The 21,828-nt window shown below is 39.5% G+C and overlaps 2 protein-coding genes across 2 annotated transcripts in view; both read right to left on the bottom strand.

The window, feature by feature from the left end:
* pdlim5b (PDZ and LIM domain 5b) overlaps window positions 1–8,483 on the bottom strand; it is a 32,337-nt gene extending 23,854 nt beyond the window's left edge. The window contains exons 1-2 of the mRNA XM_070849992.1: window positions 8,372–8,483; window positions 3,894–3,999 (exon numbers count right to left, since the gene is read on the bottom strand). Of these exons, the coding sequence (XP_070706093.1) occupies window positions 3,894–3,992 (99 nt within the window). The 5' untranslated portion in view covers window positions 3,993–3,999; window positions 8,372–8,483. The remainder of the gene's footprint in view (window positions 1–3,893; window positions 4,000–8,371) is intronic.
* Window positions 8,484–13,044: 4,561 nt separating this feature from the next.
* Window positions 13,045–21,207, bottom strand: opn4xa (opsin 4xa). Its single transcript, XM_070849993.1, has 9 exons — window positions 21,074–21,207; window positions 16,863–16,996; window positions 16,347–16,550; window positions 16,076–16,247; window positions 14,824–14,985; window positions 14,434–14,541; window positions 14,175–14,349; window positions 13,596–13,724; window positions 13,045–13,443 (listed from the first exon to the last, which is right to left on the bottom strand). Exons 1-9 carry the CDS (start codon window positions 21,205–21,207, stop codon window positions 13,045–13,047), a joined length of 1,617 nt encoding a protein of 538 aa, XP_070706094.1.
* Window positions 21,208–21,828: the final 621 nt, after the last annotated feature.

Below are 21,828 nucleotides of genomic sequence, written 5' to 3'. Positions count from 1 at the left end.
TACTGGGATCAAACACATACTGCAGATAACAGTTTTCTACTAAACCCATATGTAACCTGAACACATCCTTAAATCCCTGCATAGAATCGCAGATTATTAAATGTGTCTTGTGAAGAGTACATACATGGAGCTGTGAAACACTGGGCAAACTAAACTGTTTTCTATTAAAGTCCACAGCTTCCATGTAAAAAAATCTCAAGAGATTTTACTACAAGAGGCAGATAATAAAAGAAAATACACACAAACAGTTTGGTAGCTATGCAGCAGAGACCACAAGTTATCTGTTTCAGTGGTTTCATGAAATGCCAGGGGAGTTTTTCTCTGCTTGATTTTATTTTACTTGAAAATAGTTGAAACAAAAGTTATGGCTCAAAGTCAGACAGAGCAAGCCAGATTATTCTTTACCCAATGAGCCACAGAAGATACAAACTTCTCTCTGTGTTGTAAAACACCGACAAGAATACAACAGATAGATTTCCTCTGCTGGTAGAGATTTTATTACCATCACGCACTATGATAATATTTGATTCTCAACATTATGCCTTTCTTACTGTTATCCTCACTGTTGCTCTACAAATCTTAACTTGAATTTACGATACTTGCAAAAGAAACAAGATACATTAGAAACCAATATCATTTAGCATATTAAACACGCGAAATTTAGCAGATATTACATTGTTATTACCATCATTATCATCATCAATAACTATGAATTAACAATCATTATAGCTGATAATAACAATAGTAGTATTTAGCTAATAATAGAGTCACTTCACATATTAACACATAATGCTGGTGCTTGAAGAACAACAAATGTGGAAGCTCAGACCCTACTGCAAACACAGAGCTAAAATTAGTTTGTATGGCGTTTACTCAGAGTATCACATGCCACTAAAACAACAATCGGACTGACAAAAAAGACAAGAGCGGGAAGTGAGGAGTCAGTGGGAAGAAATGAAGAGAGATGAAAATTTCTCTGTGCTGACGTCAAACTGACCGATGGTAAACATGTAGGTGGGTGAGATTTACTTTTATCAAGTTATTAATGCAGCTTTAGTTCTGATACTTTTCTTACACAGTGTTTTTAGAATGATGCAAATCCAATTAATGTATGAACAAATTGTTCAACTCGATTTACAGTGTGTAAATAGAAATTACTCCAATGTTATATTTTGTCCTTCGAGTACAGTTCCACAGTTTCACAGGCAATGCAAAGATAATTGAATTTTGAGTCTTTCCATGTGGATGCCTAAAAAGGAGCTTGAATAACCACGGATGAGGGGGAAGGAAAGGGACGGAGTGAACAGGAAAACAGATACCCGCACACATAATGGGCATCGCTGGGCCTTTTCTCCATAAGTTATCCTTACAGGGTGGTCTCACTTTTAATCAGATGCATCTCTCTAACCTTTTTAAAACACATAAGCACCTGCTGCATGCTGTGTAAACACAACACACTTCAATTCAACAGCGCTGCAACTAGTGATTCATTTAAAAAGTTGCAGACTTTGGCTATGGTTACATTTGAGGCCCCGGATTGTGATCTGGGTGTTTTTGCATCTTTATTTTGTGGTTGTCTTGTAAGCAGCCAGCCTTATATACTGCACTCTAATGTACAGTGAGTAATCTTTGGATCAGTTACATATGGTGGGCATATGCAAAGTCATTACATCATTATTTAATGGTAATTGCATCCATCTAAACGAAATAAATATAAGCTTTAATGTGACAGCGACAGACGCATATTTTTACTAAAAAGTCAGTCTATGTAGCATTGTGGGTCTCTAATGAACCTTAAAATAGGCCTGTGGTCGATGTAATTTCCTCATCACTCATCTAATGAAGGAACTGAAGTAGTGGTTTAAATGTTGGCAGATGTTTCCATATATGTACCTTGTACTCACACACTCCTAACTTTGAAAATACTCCAAAATACACACATTTCCTAGATGAACATCTAACCTCTATCAGATTTAGATTTCACAGGAGGTATATTTATGGTCCTTGGAGAAGCTACCCTCAGTGAAAACCCACAAAAATGAAGAAACTACCACATTACATGCAATTGTGCTTTTAAAAGATTCAAGGCTTCTGTTCGGCTTTTTTGTTTTTTGACAACTTTCCCAACTCACCTGTCTCGTTTTATTTTAAACTCTCTCGTAAAAACATGACTTGGCACATGCCGGAAAATATCACAGTCTGGGGTCAGGTGTCCATCTGCTTCTCATCTTTCCTGGGAGTTTTTACAGTAGAGTGCGCATATTGTACCATATCATCTGACAAATAATTGTCATCAATTCACACGTTTACTTACTTACCTCTCATGAGGATAACTTCATATTCAAGTCTAAAGAGTCAAATTTAAATGTCAAATTAGGGTCAGTGCACTCTTGTATTTGCTTAATAATTCAAAGTGGCACTGCACTGAGCTGCTGAAAATGGAGGGGTATATTGAGCAGATGTTTTTTTCAATGACCGATGCCAAATATGAAAGGGCAATGGAGGAAAATGGCCACTTTGATGCGGATTTTGTTTTCCTCTTCCTATCTGGAAAGGCTTGGATTTTCCCACAGATTTCACATACACAAAAGGTGCTCCAATACCTGATCAGGTGACGAGTGTGGAGGTGCTTCATTCATGTGCTGCTTTTGAGATATGATGACAAGATGTCTACTGACAGCTACATACCACTATGACAACATAATGTCCTGCATTCCATTATTATCAAGGTGGCAAAGCATAAAAATAGTGCGAGCAGCTATGCTGGCCTTCACATACGCTTAGAGAAACTATGTCCTAACACAGACGGTCACATTTCCACCAGAGGAAAGTCACTTCTACTCTCCACACATAACTTTCAAAATTCTGTGACTGATCCTGCCCACAACAAATAAACAGAGTCACTGACCTCGCTCATGACATGAGATTACAATTACATAACAGGAAGCAGCAGGAAGAGAATAACATTGCTCATTCTGCAGCAGCCACAGTTGTTGTCAAAGCACAGATGACACCGTTAGAGGACAAACTTCCTACTTTTAATCCTCTTTGACAACAAGCAATGTTCAATGTATAATTGAGACACTTCAGATTCCTCTGGGTTGAAAAAGACTCTTACTCAACAGGCCAATAGTAAGCTGCACTGCAGATTTCCTTTTATGTGTGCAAAAATTACAATGCTTTGCACAGAATGCCCTTACACCACAAACATAAACAGTGTGACTATGTATAGGCTGAGGTTGGACCTCATAAACAGGCCTGTTTTTCAAACAGTGAGCCCTCCGGCAGCCCTTCTCCCAGGATCAACAGAACCTGGTCAGCTAGAGTTAAAAACCCAGTTTCAATTCATGTGGCCAAAAGTCCCAAATAGTTATTACAGAACCACTGTGGCTTTCTAGAGTTTCAGTCAGATGGGCCGTATAAGGACAGGTTCAGATGATTCCACTTCAGATCCAGCACACATCATCTCCTGTGCCTCACATCAGGACTAACGTCAGGGAGAAAGGCCAGGGCGTTAAGCACTGTCCCTCATGTGAATGGCCCAAATGACAACAGCCATTAACTGTTATCAGCTTCCTCGTCCATATATATCCGGAAAGGCCATCAGAAAAGTTCAAGGGAGGTTTTTTTTAATGACAAATATTGTGATTATGGTTCAGTTATGTAACACTATTATGACAATAGCCATGGCGTTGACAGGAGACTGAGTGACAGAGGCCATGAACTGTTAGAGGAGGTGTCTAAATCCAGCAATGAGTGCCGCACATGAATGACACACAAACTCTCTTCACTGACTACGCAAATATGGCATAGTGAGCATGAGCAGCATTCCTCAGAGGTGACTGTCACGGAGTGAAGGGCAGCCATAAGTGTTGTGTGCGTGTTCCACTCACCCGTGAGATGGTGAGGGGTAGACAGAAGTCCTTCCCTCCTTGCAGTCTGAAGCCCCAGGGGGCAGGGCCAGCCAGGGAGACGCTGTAGCTGCTGCTCATGATTCGCCTGGAGACAGAAGAAAAGATATTTTACACTCAACTGAACCCGTATTAAGGATATAATGCACACATACACACACGCGAGAGAGAATAAAAGAGGAGATTAAGAGAATAACATGAGAAAGACGATGTAAACAAACAACATATCACATCCAGTAACGTACAACTGGTGAACAGCCAGCAACTTGCATTTAGACAAGATTCCCGTTTTTAAGGTAGAGCGATGTAAACAGCAAATTATGCTAAGTCCAAATCCTTGGATGCACACCTCAGAAGGGATTACGGACTGTACCATGTTCACTTGACAAAAAGCATTCACCTATTATCATCTTTTTGAAGTAAATAAGCATTAAATTGTGCAAATGGAAATGGGGCTTGCAATAAGCCACAGTAGTTTTAAAAAAACAAAGAAGGAAAAGTCAGGAATACTTCCAGCACGTAAACGCAGATAATCTTTTGTTTATCTTAAAAGAATCTCAGATCAGCGGCTGCACTTTGGACCTCATGTCAGTGTCCTTCACTGAACCTTGTGAAAAATATGGTCTGACAAACAGTACCCAGACTGAGACAAACTACACTCAACTACAAGGATCATTGTACAGCTAACACACAGGGGGTTACACAAGCAAACTGGAGGCAAGTGAAGCATTTTAGCATGAGAAAGAAAAGCCTTCCTCTCACCTTTTTTCCAAAAGAGTGGGAAAATTCATGGTATTCACCTCCCGAGCAAGACATGATCTAGTGAACGGCCCTGTATGTGCATCATCCTGAACACTAACTCCTGAGGTTTTCGAAATGGTGATTATGCAATTGAAACCTCGATACAAAATATCTTGTGTGCATTCACATCTCACTACAATCCCCGTTAATCCTTGTATGTATGTAACAGCGTCTGAGCTAGCCCTGCCAAACGTGATGCTGCATGGGGACAGAGTAACGACGGGACACACCCTTGATGATCTGCAGACTTGACAACTCAACATGTTATAGGAGGACAGGTTTAGCCTTGTGTCTCTGTAATTTTCAAACAACTAAGCGCACCATCACCTACATTACCTCATAGGTGGATACAAATACAACATCCTGATTATCTATGTGTGCGCATTCAAATTAAATGGACAATTCCAAAACTGAGATACACCAAAGGCTATTTGGTGCAGTAAAATACTTCATGCACTATTGAGTTTCACTGGTTTAAGCCCTGCCTGTCATGCATTCCTCTTCCCTTGAAAAACTGAAGCTGCAAGCTATTTATTGGAAGCGAGACTGAGGTTAAGTGCAGTCACATGTTAAGATTTAGTGCATTATTAAATGTATTAGGTTGGTGATAGAGGAAATTGGTATACCATATTTGCAGAATACATTTTACTTTAAAGAGTTCAGTCCGAGTATTCAGCTAAAAGGCTGTAGTCAACCAGTCTTGTGTGTCAGCGAGCCTCTGTGCACAGAATGAGACGAAAAAAAAGAAAAAAGAACACAGATCATGTGGAAATATATCACCTTTGTCCTGCCCAACTGGAGGGGTGAATGTTGACATGAAAACATGACATCAAACGCTAAGCCACAAGAACTGTAGCTCACTCACAGTACATTGCAATTATATGGAAATGGGGGGGGGTGTAAAAGCAAAGCCGAGTCCAACTTTGAACAGATGGATGCATTATTAGTGGTTATCAGAATTTACTTTACAGAGCCACTGGGAACCAAAGACAGCTAAGACTTATAGTTCTCATGTGATGAACTAAAGGTCTGGTGTTTCTTTTGAACAAATTGGAAAAGATGGTAAGGGAATCTGGCGGTGAATAGAGGGATTTCATTTAGTGCTGAACTTTGAGTTTGAAACTGTAGTGCTGATGACAGACGTTGGAATACCTGCTCTTTCGTTTTCTGCCTTTGGTGAAAAGGATTTCACTTTCGCAAAGTGCATAATCCATGACTGTGGGAGCATGTGTGAATGTGACTACGTTTTAAAGCCTGCCTTGAAAAAGAGCACAAGAAAGTATAGAGAAATATTCACAGGACTTTTCTGATGAGTATTTCATGAATAATGATGCCCTGTCATCCCAGAGGCATGTCATTTTGAGGTTATAAGTCATGCTGCCGTCACAAATTCCCTCAGGGACACAGCACCACCACCTGCTGCACCCGTCGCCTGGTCAGATGTACAAGACACACATTTAAAATCAGAGGGTTGGCCTACACACTGTCTCATCATCACGCCTGGAAGGGAACAGGCCCTTTAAAGAAGCCAGTAGAGCCACAAAAGGGTGTGGGCACAATAAATAAAAATCATGTGTCAAAGTGATAGGGAGGAGGTGAACACCTGGAAAGCAGAGAGCACATAACTCAACTATTTACACACACTTTCACAATCTATCTAATATACCCAAACGCAAATACACGCACGCACACATGTGGAATATGCAAGTCAGCAACCAAGTGAAGGCAGCGGTCTTCCTCTTCAAGGTGACCAAGGGTTGGGGTGAGCCAAGAAGTTTGTAAATCAAGGCCTAATCCATATTGTCCAAGAAATTCAACCCATTTTAGTTAAATCCATCAGATTGCAGCATTTTTTTGAGAATCATCCTTGTGTAATTAACTGTTAAAACATTGGGTATGAACACATATTTCTATTCAAACCTAGAGCTAAACCAACAGTCATGAAAACAGCTGATGTCAATGACGAACCCCACTGTAAGGAAGTGGTTTCAGACACGTCCCCATTTTGTAAAAAGAGCCCCTGAGGAGTACACAGCATTGAATGGCTTGTTTACAACAGATTCTTTTAGTATTGTGTTTCATAGCCAACTAGGACATCTCCGCAAAAAAAGGTACAAAAAAAATGTTGATGCTGAAATTCAGATCACACCCAAGTCAGACTAGACCAACATATCATTTCTTTGTCCTAATATGGAGAGAACAAACATTAGGCTCATCTCATGTCCCTGCTTGTTTTGCAATCCCTAATGATATCATGCATAGACATGAGCAGACACACCTTTTAGAGTCCCCAAACAGAGGAAAGGAACTGAGCTCTGCACAAGCATTTTATCAGCAGCGCCCACATCAATCCTCTCCTAAGCCAGTTCCAGCAGAATTCTGCTTATTTTCCACTAGAGCCTTATCTTTCAAGTTCCTGTCATAATGGCACTTTATTGTGCTAAATATTTCAGCACTTTCACACCAAAAACAAGATTAAAACTCTGCCCTTTCAGCACAGCATTAACGGGGCCTGAAGTTATCTACAATCACAGACATTTATATGGTCTTCTAGCAGATGTTATTTCAATTTGTTTCTATTTCCATGCTCCCTCTGTCGTGGGACTAATAAAGGAATATCTTATCTTATCTTAACTTGTTGAAACTCCCCTCACAGCAAAAAGCTTTCTTAATTGGGAGTCAAACATGGATCAGCATAGTTGTGTGCAAGTGCCATTCACTCCCCTTACCTCTGTGCCCTTTCCACTGCTTGTGTGAAGGGCATCAAACTACACTTGTGTCAAGTCACATCTCCTCCGAGTGAACTTTAGGTACGGGCGAGGAAATGTCTCACAGTTTTGGCAAAACAGGACGTACAGTTCGCCTTCTCAGAGTATCAGACGTCATGCTCATTTCACAACTCTTCAGGAGACAATGTTGCCTGGTGACATCATCACAAGACATGCTGACTCCCAGAGAGCAGCATGTTTTCGCTGTGTACTGATCCTCACTTCTATCAGTCAATCCTAAAATTGGATTTTAAAAGAATAAATGACTACACCGTGTTAAAACTTCAAATAAACAGTGTATCCGATCAGTGGGACAACTTGTTCCAACCTGACTTTATGGGACACTTTTTGTGCACAGGCTGATCACACGTGTCTGGCCTAAAGCAACATTCTCACATTCAGTATATTTAAGACAAAAGTAAAGTGGGTAAGACTGAGACTGTGACATATAATGGAACTTGTAGGCGTGTCAGGCTACTGTAAGGTTTGAACTTCCCTTGTGGTCATGGGACAAAGTGATAACTCAAGTGTTTACTCTGCGATCACGCAGCAGCGTGTGTCCAATCGAGTCCAGTCTATTTTTACTGAGCTTACATTTGTCTTTGGCTCAGTGGGTGTGACATATCTGACATTATTACAGCACTTTTCACATAGACGTTCACCTGTTACTGCTTAACAGCCACGGCAATAAAAAAATTAATTATATAATCAAAACAAGTGGAACTGTTGTGAGCGGAATTACGATTCATTGATTTTTTTTTTTTTTAAAAAGTTAAATACGCGCTTCGCTTTTCGATGTGCTGATGTTCTTTTAATTGCAACTTAGTAACAGGCACGAAAAGCAGTAAAATGATGCTCAGATCAGATCAGATCAGATGTAGGAGGACTCACCTTGCCTTATGGAGCCGGTCTGGTGTTCAGGGAAAGAAGCGTGACTTTAGTCCGTCTGCTCTCAGTTCCGAAGTCAACTGGACTGAGCGGAACTGATACTTCCGCATATAAGCCAGCCCTCTGGGTGCCGGTAGGAGGGTTTACGGCAGTGTGTGTGTGTGTGTGTGTGTGTGTGTGTGTGTGTGTGTGTGTGTGTGTGTGTGTGTGTGTGTGTGTGTGTGTGTGTGTGTGTGAGTGTAGTGAAGTGAAGTGAACACTGTGGGCCTGCCACATGGTGGGACGGTACAGGTGAATTATGCTAGAGCAAACACGCAAAATGTCGTTTAGTGAAGGAAAGCTCCAAATGCAAGCTAGCCCTCCGGAAGAGTGACAGAGCCTGGCCACGTCATGCTAACAGTATCACCACCCAGCTGAATTAGTAATAATTAGTAACCCCCCCCCCGCCAGCTGTTCACAGATTAGGTTAGGTAGTCTAACCAGCCCCCCCCCTTGAACCTCACTGTTATAGCCTCCTTTAGCACTGACTGTTCGCTTCAATTGGAGTCAGTAGAGCAGCTAAGCTAACGGTTTGCTAACACTATGGTAGCACATAAATAACATGCTGTTTCTCACGTTGTGATTTTTTTTGTTGTCATTTTATTAATTTTTTTAAATACAAAATGGTATCCTAAGCAAGCCATTCTACCGTGATTTGGATGAGAAATACAAGCTTTCCCTTTAATATGTGAACTATTACTAATGATCTAATAATTAGTCTTTTTTTTCCCATTTGTCTGCATCACTAAAGGTTAATATAACATCTGAATGTTAGCTGTGTAAGCTCCTTAAAAGCCCCCCCCCTCACAAATTGTAGCCTCTCTGAGCCCCTCCAGACCACATACCTGTGCCACTTGCTGACTGAAACCTCCCTATATGATTCTATGGCATATTACATTTTATTCTATGTCATCTGCCCTGGATTGGATTTAAGCTTCCATTAAAGTCAAGGAGTTCAAAACTGATGACTTTGGAGTCAATTAAAAGTAGTGTCGTTTCAAAAAGCACAGTGTACGACTGTGTGAGGGAGATATGTTCATACAATGTTATGAAGGAAACATTGAAACATGTGGCCGATGCACCAGCTTGCCTTGATGCAATGATGTCATTCTTTTCACTAAATGCCTCCTGTGGGACAAGTCGCATGTCCATTCCTATCAAAAACCAGTGGACATCAGGTATTCTTGGAAGAGTTCTGGGTAAACAGACACACATTGCAACACTGTGTAGTTCAGTTTCTAGTTAAAAATGAGTTATTGTTGTCTTATTGTTAACTTTGAGTATGGCATCCTGTGATTCTTGTGTAAGTGTGTAAGGAAAGGTAAAGATGTGACAATTCAAATACTAATGTCGGGTACAAGAGGTTTTTTCACTTGCCAAACAAGGGTCTGAGGATAGAGGATGTAGTATACTGTACAGATTTGTAAAGCTCTTTGAAGCAAATTTGTGATTCGCGCTATAAAAATAAAATCCACTTTCCCTTTGAATTTGGTTGTTCTTATTCCCTGTAAAGCTTTTTGCAAAATTGTGAGGCCATATTTATTTATTCTTTTTTTAATTTGTCATTATTTATTTATTTATTATACACCATACAGTGACTGACATGGCAGTAAAGCAGAGTTTTAGTGCCGTAGTGTTGCTATGCTCTCTAGTGGCCAGAGAAGAAAGTACATGCTTTGGATAATGTGGATTTAAAGCCACTGTGAAATTTACAGCCTCGAGGTAGAAAGTGTATTGTTCACCCTTCCCTCTTCCACAAGTGGGTGAGAATCATACCTAACAAATTTGTTGCTCATCTTGTTGTCTTGTTTCTTGTCTACATCTAGCCTGAGGCTGAGGATTTCATAATTCCAATTCTCTTGAGTTGCTGTAACTTCACTGGCCTTTAGGGGACCAATATCTGACTCAAAATGTCTAAATGTAATTGATTAAATTTCCATACATTTTGCTGTGGAACATCGGTGTTCCCCTTTACCTTTCATCCAGCACCATCGTCAGGCTAAACATTTCATATTTACAGAAAAATGTCAAAAAATAAAGGGCAGATTGATTTGAATCAAGGAAATAATCAGCAGATTGATTAAAAAATATAAATCAGTTAGTTGCAGACCTATTTCTTGTGTTCTAATAGTGACTTGGTCTTTTGTTTGGTCTGCTACTGACAGTGAAGCAGAGCAGGTCCGGCAGGAAATAACAGATTTGGCAGCAGTAGGGGAACATCCTTATGAATTGTGCTCAGTCTATAACATGTCTAGACATTTTCAATGAACACAAAGTCAAAATAGTTTGCAGGTAAAACACCTACTCATTTGAACAGAGAAGGCCCTCCAAGCTTTGTCAGTGTCCTGCTACTAATTTATTAAACAATATGAATGAAAATATTACTTTATAACACGTGTGCTGTGTATTTAATGAATAAATGTTTTTATTTTTAATAATTTTTCTGCTAAAAGGGATGACCTACTCTATAGAGCACCATTAACCGTTCTCAGTCAGTGACGCTAGATGCTATTAGATGTTTGCATTCTGCTTCATAAGTCTGCTCTTTCAGCCATATGTGTGTCATGTCAATATATGGTTATAAACTGAAAGGCCCGCAGCAAAATCCCCCTGTGCAATGCTATTGAACCACTGGAGTGTACTACTCGTTTATGTAAGGCTACAGTACATACCTTTGGATCAGCTTTACATAACTGGATAAGCTAACCGCTCAGGAAATCCTGCAATTAATGTTCAAAGACAGTTCAAAAGGGAGTTTTCTGGGTGTTTGAATATGTAGGAAGAACACAATTTACTGTGTCACTCTCGATAAATGGCTGCAACCTTTGAGCCAATGGTACAATTACATGAACATATAAGTAAAAATGAAAAAGGATGCACAATGTTGGACAGCAGCCCTCTGCTGATAGTCATACACTCAGCAGATATTATTAATGTACTCTGGTCATCCTGCTGGCTCCGAAGGTCAAAGCTCACACGTTCTGCGTCCTGGTTTTCAGTGCAGCATCTGTTAGATTCTTCTCTTTTTCCCCCACGCTTTATCTCCATTTAGCTGCTCTAATATGTGCAAAACTGATGGCAACCACTCAGAAAATCAATGGGATGTGTTTGGTTTAAAAACAGGAATTAGAGGAACATATATCCACCTCCATCTGCTTCATGACAGCCCTTCTAGTTGGATTTTTGAATAATTATACCGATATGTTATGTTTGTTTTGCAGGCTGATAAATAATACATCTGGATCTATCTTGATAACGCAGGTGTTATGTATAAAATATTATGCATAGATTCCATTAAGATTATACATGACACCAAAATGAATTATGTGTAAATTGTTGATCATAAGGCCACTGGCAAACTGACAAGCAGTGTACCAAAATAGAAGCTGTGATTTCATAGCTAAAGCAAGTTATAAAGACGCGTGGAATTATTAATGTCTTTTACACTTGGTGTTAAATCACATAGGGTTTTAGGCTCCATGATAAGATTATAAGAAGGTCTATGATACCATTTATAACAAATTGAGTATTATTTACAAGAAGACTGTGCACAAAAATGAGTTGAGAACCATATGAAAAGTTTATTTCCCACAACAAATTCACACGATTAACCACTGAACAAATATTGAACATTCAAATAAGGAAAAGATGCAACATTTCACCGTTTGCTGCTGTGACGGTACTGTTCCTGAGAACATTTTTTCAGGACGAACCATAACGGATGATGATCTATTAGTGTCATGTGTCTTTATGACTTGATAAGTCTGGCAGCTGAAACACACTTTCACACATTTATTTGGGAAAATGCTTTCTACCAAATATGTAAAACATCACCTCCGAAATAGCTGCAGTGAATGAAAGCCTTGGGTTGCATAACGCATAATTACTAAAGTGCCTGATCTCATGATACAGTGCATAATGTCAACAACTTACAAAATATGATTAACGCTGTTACTGTTACAGCGTCATTCTATAGTGATTCCTAAATGTATTATGGATGCAATGATACTTATAGTGTATTATAGACATGGCATTCACAAGAAATAGTAACCAGACTTTCTCATTGCTTATTTAAATGAGCAAAGGCTAATAGCTAAACTTAGTAAGAAGGCAACAAATGTGTCCTCACAAAAGAAACAAGAACCATGCCAAAGAAATTTGGTCTTTTTGAGTTTATAATAGCTGATTAATTAGTTGTTCTTGGTATACATTTGATTTTTTTTTTTTTTATTCTCTAATATTGTGCCTTTTTGACAAAAGTGCTTCATATTTTGAACTGAAAAATAGTTCAATGTTCTTTGAGCTTTAGGTTCTGTTTTTATTTTTTTCTTTGTTACACTGTGACTACGTTGATAACACTGAAGACCTGCACTTAACTAGGATAGCCTTGTTTTTGCGTGTTTGCAGTAGTAGTTAAAACAGATGTGTGTACTATTGCACAAATCCTGGAGAGAGATTTGCTTGCAGTGCATGGCTAAACAGTTGAAAGTTTTAACACCTGCTTAAAAAGATTATCTCAACATTCTGGAAAAAAACAAACTTGCTTACTCTGCCGTGTCACACGATTAAAAAAAAAACATATCTAACATTTAGCTTTCTTCTGTTGAGGAGAGAAATCTTTGCACAGACCCAGATAGTTAAGCAGAGCAGTCCAGAGGCTGTATGTCGAGCAGCAGCTCTCTCTGTGTGCCCTGTGCGCTTTGCTTTTCTTCACAATAGCCTTGGTCGAGAAGGCCTTTTTTTGAGTTGGGTCTGATGGAGGCTTGGGAGTGCACACACACAATATTGTTCAGAGAGTCTGGCTGGATGAGGACCTGCAACTGTTTCTCATCTTTCTCCTTCAGTTCTTGCTGTGTCTCTCTCTGTTCATGTTCATCCTCTTTGTCCTGCTTGTCTTCCTGTTTCTTCTCTGTATTCCAACTTTCAGGATTCTTCTCTCTTCCCCTTACCCAGGCCGAGGGCATTACTGTGTTTACACACTCAGGTGATAGGCTTTGGTCACATGTCCTCAGTGAGCCTTGCTCTGAGATGGGAGTCTAGACCAGAATTTAAATTAAAAAGTAATGGACATGACATAAGCCTTTTTGTGAATACATGATTGTCGTGACATGTTACACCCTTAAAGCCTCCGACTTTGAGGTTATTTGAATGTAAATATAACAAATCTAATAATGAGCACCTACCTTACCTGTTCCTGGCTTCCCTTGTCCTTCGCCTGCTTAGTCAGTGAGTTGTCCTCTTTGTCCGTCAGAGCTCCAAGGGAATAGCTGGACCTCAGACAATGGCCGATAGGGTCCATCTCCACATCACTCCACAACTGCTACAAGAGATATGCACATTGATATGAATCAAGGCAAGACTTTACTAATGAGATTCTGCGTGATAACTTTGCCTTGTAATGGTGACACTACTAGAAAATATCAGCACGGGTAGTGGCTCATTATTAGTTAGTAGATTTTCTGATTCAAAAGTGACTGAGACTGCTGTTTATCTATAATTATTTTGTGTGTCTAGCAAGCCTAGCAGTAAATATCCATTCAAGGTAAGGAGAACGTTTGTTCCACACTTGAACCTCCGCCATTGCTGAACGGCTTTACAGATTTACTAACCGAAACGCCACTCTCTGTATACCAAATCGAGACTAACACAGAGAAGAAGTCTACTTAAATGGACACAGCACTTTCTGTCCATTAGATTTCTGATTTCTATAAGGTTGTCGTTATGGTGCTGCTTGACCTGAAACCTACAGCAAAGAAGGCAAACTCACTGTGTCTGTGGTAGACAAGGAGGAAACTCTTTGAAACTTGGTTTTGGAGACTGATGACTGCCTGCTCAGCATTAAGCCCCTGAAGGAAGACTCGCTGTGTGACACTGATATGCAGTCCCTCCTGGGAGCCTGGACTAGGAAGTATAGACAGGGAACCTTTTCTGCCAGAGTGTCCCTGTCGAAAAATAATGACATGTCAGCAAAACTTCTGCATTCTTTTCATGCTTAAGTTACTGATTAGTTGGATGACTGCACTCACCTGTATTTAGAGTGAATAATGGCATAGATAAAAGGGTTGTAGATGGCCGATGCCTTTGCAATAACAGCAGGGACAGCTTTGGAATAGGGATTGAGGATACTTCCATATCTGAAAGGTGCATTTATAAAGAGTATAACTATACATCACCTCTAATAGTGCTGGCACTGTAGTTTGACCCAACTGCATAGCATTTCACCACGCTATGTATAATGATATTCTACAAGAGGTGGAATATGGTTCATGGTTAATGACTGGAATGATTTACACAGTGCAAGCAAGCCTCCTATATGTTATAGGTTTTATGGTAAATGCTAGTCTGTACACAGCAAATGCGGTTAGACAACAACAGATTATTGGATCATAAAGCCCTTGGTCACACTGTATATTTACCCAGCCCAGGCGATGAGGGTGACACATGCATAGGGCGACCAGGAAAGCACAAACACTATGATGACCACAAAGGCAATCTTGGCCAGCTTCCATTCAGTCTTGATGGACTGCTGCTGGATCAGGGTGGACTTCCTCACCTGAGACCCCAACGTCTCCACATCTCTGTTAGGACACAGAGAAGAATTATTCAGAACTATATAGACAGGTTCAAATAATTAAAATAAACAAAGTCAGAAGGAACATTTAGTGTTGGTGTTTGCAGACAGACAGGTTTTGTTATGTAACTTTTTTGAGTTGCATGCTTGTCACTCAGTCACTGATGTGGATGACTGTGGGTCTGTGTGCACACCTGCTTGGTATCAGTTTTGTCTATGACAGAGAGGAGTAGCACTTATTTTCTATTAACGTTTTGTCCAGTTCTGCATGTCGAACAGACCCCCATACATTAGTCCTCTCAAAGGCTAATTGTTATACCTGATAGATGATAGATGTTATACTACTGTGTGGCAGGGTTAAGAGGTTCCACAAGTGCAAAGATGAAATATGAAATAAGACAAGGACAGGCAAAGAAAAACTGTTTTGCATGCTAAGGGTGCTTTGGGGCACACCAACTCCTTTTGAAGAAGATGACCTTTACAGGGCTGAAGTCTAGATGGTTAAACTTGTAGCTCCACCACAACCAAGAAGGTCTACAGAATATTCATCATTGCGTCATCCCAGTATAGTTATGCTAGCCTTGCAGAAACTAATGTCACAGGCATTCCTTGTAAATACTAAAGGCTAATCCCATCGTAACTTGTTAGTGTCCTCCAAATCATGGTAAAAGAAGGGCTTATACCTTGGCTGCATTAGAAGGACCTACAGTCATTAGCTGAGGGGTGAATTTGCAACTATGCAATAACTATACAGAGGTACAGTTGCATACAGCACTACTGGTTATCAGGCAAGAAATAGCAGGAAGCAGGAATTGAATATGTATGTCTTTATACATGTGCACAAAGAGAAACAAAAAAAGGGAAGAACTAGGAACTGAGAGCAACCATCATAATATATAATGTGCTTCTGATCACATTTAACAAATCGTATTGCAGTCATTTCAAGCCTGTTCTGAAAAAATGTTACAGGTGATTGCTGATGTGATGAGGTGTACATATATATTATATTATACATCAATTATATATTATATTTATTTAATTATATGTGTGTTTAGTGCATAAAAGTGCTGCATATTCACATATGTTAATTCATTCACCTGCTCGCTTTGCGTATTGCCAGGAACATGCACAGGTAACAGTAGGATATAATGCCAAGAGGGATGAAGAATACAAAGCAGCATAACATCAAAGTATAACTTTTATTTGCAGGAGTAGATGTGACGTAGTCCCATGTGCATGAGGTCATCAGGCCCTCTGGTATGTATGAACCTTGAGGGAAAAAAAATGACAAACACAGATAAGAGGGAAGAGTAGGGTCTAAAAAAAGAATAGTTGAATAAAAAGAGTGAGGAGGTGAGAGTTACTTACTCCATCCCAAAAGGGGTGCAAGGCTCCAGGCAAGTGAGTACAGCCAGACCAGGGCAATAATGAGGCAGGTGCGTCTCTTGGAAGTCCACCGTATGGCCTGCAGAGGCTTGGTGATAACAATGTAGCGGTCCACAGAGATGGCCAGAAGGTTTATCATGGAAGTGATGCCAAATAAGGCTCCACAGAAGGCATACATTTTACACCCTGTGGAGAAAAATAAAGAAGAAAGCATTGCATCAATATGTTTCTTCTTCTGATTAGAAGACAAGGGGTTAGGTTTGGTTTCAGGGGTCAGGTCAATTGGGGTTAGGGCAGGCTTCCCTCGGTGAAGAGAAAAAAGTTCTAAATGCTCTCATCCTCCTATTTCCCACATGTTTACATACAGTTTTCATCATAAAACATGTTAACAGACGAACATCAATGGGTACTATATTTCACACGTTGCTACTTACAAAACCAACATAGATAGATGTAGTTTTTTTTAGTGCATACTGTATTATAGAATGTGAAAAGTACCTGTTTCACCAAAAATCCACCCCTTGTAAAGGGAGTTGACAAAGAAGATGGGTGACTGTGTGATTGCCATGAGGAAATCACTGACTGCCAGGTTCATGATGAAAAAGTTGGGGGGAGTCCGTAGCTTCTTGTTACTGAAACACATGATGATTGAAAATGCTCAGTATCCCACAAAACAACATGTTGTTGACAACACTCACATTATCATACAAAATATTTTAACAAAACATGACCTCAGAACAGGTTTATGTTGCTACATCTTAAAATTATTTTTTTTTTACAGTATATCCACTGCCTTTTGGAACTCCTACATTCAAAGTTTTATGAGCACCTAGAGCCATTCTAATTATTCATTACTATAATTTGTGACACCAAATGGGAACTATAGGAACTATATGGGCCTGCAAAAAGTTCAAGTGTACTACTTGTAATTTCCAACAAGAAGCTAACGAGAACAATTTAGCCAATTTAGCCAAGTGAAACGATGTTATTCTACATTGTAACTAAGTAACACTATGTTAAGGTAAATGTTAAGATAGTATTGGAATTTTTTAAATCCAGAGGAAGGTCTCGTAACAATGCCAGACTTCGGTAAGAGGTTGTGTTTTAAATGACTTAATAAATTAACCGAGAGTTGCATATAGACCCATAGAGTGGTGAGGATCCATACCACAGCTAATACAACATCCATCCAATAACTAAAATCCACATACCTCTGATGTCTGAAGTCCATTTCTATTGCCATAGTAGGCAGGGGGTGGAAATCAATAACAATGGCAGATCCAGACATCATACTCTACTTTACACTGATATTACATGGTATTACTCCACTACTCTATTTACTAGATAGTTCAGCTCAAAGACTGATCAAAGTCATTAGAACGCATCTCATAGCAGGGAGATCAAGACACTATATCACAGGTAAAAACACTAATATTGAAGAAACACATAGTCAATGCCAGTTGATTCCACAGTGCTCCCCCACGCCCAACCCAGTTTTCTTGCTGTGTTAACAACTGCAATGAAGAGGAGTCAGTCAAAGCAGACACTTCATCACTAGAGGTCAGAAAACCAATTATAAATGACCTTTTACTTGTGATGCATTGTTAGGAAGACAATAGGGAAACCCCATCAACCAAACGTGTCGAGGACATCCAATAAATCCAAGCAGTATTGACATTATATTCACTTATTGACTGTAACACAAGCTTCTGTGCTTCGTGAAAGGTTGCAAGTAAAGGCACCAAAGGGATTTCTATAGTACATTTGTGTGTCTCCAACAAATGAACATTAACCCCCACACCGTTCAATCATCCAACAATGTTATGTTGCACTTCTATTTGACATCATAATAAGCCCCAATTAGCCTATCGCATTTTTGCATGTGAACTGGGACTAAGAACAAATTAGAAAGAGGGGTATGTTTGGACTGTGGAAGCACAGTGTTCATTTGAGTTCACAGAAGCTGTTTGCCTCAGGACTGTTTTGTTGATCAGACAACATCCCACATTAAAGGCATCATCTCCTTTACCCCCTGGTTGGTATGACGTTCAGTGAAACACAGGAAATACGAGGGCTGTGTCTGAAATCATTCACTCTACTGCTCCCTACTAATCATCTAGGGAGTTCTATGCAGGACTATATATGAGTTCATCAGCAAAATGAAAAAAACATAGTCAGACACTACACGGGCCATTTTCTGTCAGCGCAATGCATGATGGTATATAGTGCTTGGTTAGTTACCATTGGCCTTACACTACATCTCATTGCATTGTGGGACACCTTTAGTCCACTGTATAGGGTACAATAATTCTCACTATACATTCAGACAGCACTACAAAAATGTACAAAACTGTTGTATTGCTTGCTTGTGATGACAATCATCATTTCCATTTGCTGCGCATTCTGTTGCCAAAAACTATCCCTGTAAAGGGCAAATGTATGGGTGAACCAAACTAATGAAATAAACGCCAATAAACACGACTAAATCAGTCCATTAAAATATCTAATTGCATATATTAACACATTGAATATCATAACTACGGACTGTTAACTACAAGTTAAATACCAGTGCTTAATTCTTATAAAGTAGGAAAACAGTTCATGTGATATACTTTAAGCCCTGCTCAGTACACAGTACATTTGTTGTCTGATTCAGAGGTTTAGAGTGCTGGATTAGGGAACCACTGTGTTCTTACATTAGGAAGTACAGATGTCACAAGCACAGGCAGAAAGGTCTTCACAGCGGCCTGCAGGCATTCAATATCAGGAAGCAATTCACTGATTTTCGAACTGAACAAGATAAATCAATGCTCCCTTATTTACATACAGTCAACACTGTGCTTCCACATAAAATGTAGATAACAGGACTGAAGCTCAGGATAATCCAATAATTGCTAAACTATTCTTTACATTAAGCATGCATTTAGAAGCAACAACTGTCAATTGCTGCATACGTTTCCACTTGAAATGATATGAAAATAACATAAGTGAAATGGGGCTCTGAAGCCCATCTAGTACATATACTATATGTGCATGTTTCATGCAGTATCTATACTATGTCTACTCCTGGGCATATATTATTACACTGAATGCAGTGAAGAACAAAGTGTCAGATAAAATCCTTGGCCTGACATGTTTTCTGCATTAAGGTCCAACCTCCAGTGAAACACATTCATGCACAGCTATCTCAAATGTCGCATCACTCAATCTCCACTCCAGTCACACTTGGTCAGTACACACCACTCACCAGTCTGTAAACACAGAAACACACTCCAGCTTATCAGTCTGTGCAATGTTTATTCGTTTTGGTCTTTTTACAGTCATTGGACAAAATAAGGGAGACAATGCCCAGAGGCTGTTAATGATGAGTGGAACTTAGAAAGTGAATATTCAGTTATGGTACTATTACACTGATGAACACTAAGATTTAGATACCAGAACAAGGGAGCATATAGTATCATTGTTTTTAATTGTAGTCGGAACAAATATCCATCCTACACCTGTGTCCTTTTTTAAGCCTTTTATGTCTCAGTAATTAAGTATAATGTAACGAATGTGAGTGTAAAATGCTCACTGACACAGATTACATTGATATTTCACAGGCCAAAAAACATCAAAGGCTGTGATAACTAGTTAGTATCCTAAAGCCTGCATTTAAAAGGTTAAAAAGGTTTAAAAAAAAATGGTAGAACTAGATTTAGGTGATCTTCAGAATTTACTAGTTCGCCAGATAAAGAAAATCCCCAAACAGTGATGGCCCTCCACGCAGCGACCCACTGTAACAAAGGCTTTAGCTATGGTTAATAGATTGTTACCAAAAAGCTACTTGAGATGTATGGCATGCTAACAGAAGGTTCTCAAGTACACACCATTGCCATGCATTGTATTGCAACATGGCCATCTGTGCCCACTCACAGCCTTAGAAAAAGCACTGTCAATATCTGCTGCATGCTAGTCATACAGTGTGAATGGCAACATTTTCAGTTCTTGCTAAGATGTGCTAACATAATTCTCAGAGCTGACTGGTGGAAGCTGATTTCACAAGAGGGATGGATTTTTATTTCCTCTTCCAGTTACAATTTTATGAAGATTTCACCATTTGACCATTTTAAATTGCAACAGCTGTCATTTTGTAGCGCAGTACAACTTTCCTCCTGCACTTGTTCACCTAGACATAGTGGAACAGTATTAGAACTTCATGAAATAGGTATCTAAAATGTGTTGCTAAGTCTGACAGAAAAGTGGCAAGAAAGAGTCAATTAAGCATCTATTTAGAATAAGTTAAAGTCAACACAGGCTGTGTTGCGCAAGCAGCACGTGAGCAGCAAGCCTCTTGATGCTTTACTTCCGGTTTATATGTGGTTTTCTGAAGCTCATTAGCATTTGTTCCATCTGTGAAACAGTACTAAGCAATTCAAGCCAAAGTGTGACAACTGCTAAGGAAGAAAAAAAAAGGCTTCGCATTAAAATGTATATTATGGCCAAAGTGGAAAAAAGAAAAGCTAACATGAAACAGTACTGCTTACTTGAATAATTTGGAACTGTTCTTTTTCCAGACTAGTCTCACAGATAATAACCAGAAGCTTTAATGAGGCACCGATGGGCGATGAAGTGTGAAAATGATAATAGTAACACTGAAATAAGATGAAAAGGCTAGTAACTTACAGCTGGTTCAATTAACGGTGACGGACATGCACATCACCCCTTACCAGAAAAAGGCGTACATGACCAAGGCGTTTCCAGTAACACCCACTGTTCCAATCACCAAGACAAAGAAGGCAATGATGTAGTGAGCGTGGTCCTGGACATCCACCTGCCGATAGAAGCCATGTTCCAGGTCCATTTCTGTGACCACACACACACACACACACACACACACACATATATACACAGATGTCAGCGTGGGTCTATTTTCTTGTACAGCATGTCCTAGTGAATTCAATACAAACAGATCTCCCTCTCTGTCATTCTGACCTACTAAACTTTTATGTAAGAGTACTTATTATGATCAGCAACTAACATATCTGGGGGCATAAATGTGACGACAACCGCTTGCGTCTGCAACACTGCATCTTTGTTACCATTCCTTATTGTCAACAGTTTATTTAGTTGAGTCATTTGGGTCAGGGTCATATGAATTAATTTGTCTTATGTGAGGTTTCTTTGTGATGATTTCAACATGACATTATTTTACTAGTTTGTACACTACATTCGTTTGAACATTTTCTATTCATCTATTCATTTGTGATTGTATCCACTGTTGTTGTCCAGTGCTCACATTCTGAACCTATCTGCTATTTTCCAATAAGAAATCCTTGATTGATGCTTTGAAACACAACTGTGAGCTTTGCTGAGTTTTCAAACAGGAAAGTTTGGGTTTTAGGGGTCACTATTGGGCACTCTAACAAAATTTGGCAGTGATCTGCCAGTACTGTTCCAGTGGCGATACCACTGCACAGTACGT

This window comes from Pempheris klunzingeri, chromosome 19 (genome assembly GCF_042242105.1).
Source record: "Pempheris klunzingeri isolate RE-2024b chromosome 19, fPemKlu1.hap1, whole genome shotgun sequence".
Taxonomy (NCBI): domain Eukaryota; kingdom Metazoa; phylum Chordata; class Actinopteri; order Acropomatiformes; family Pempheridae; genus Pempheris; species Pempheris klunzingeri.
The sequence above is the reverse complement of the archived record's forward strand: the minus strand, read 5'-3'. Positions and strand labels throughout refer to the sequence as shown.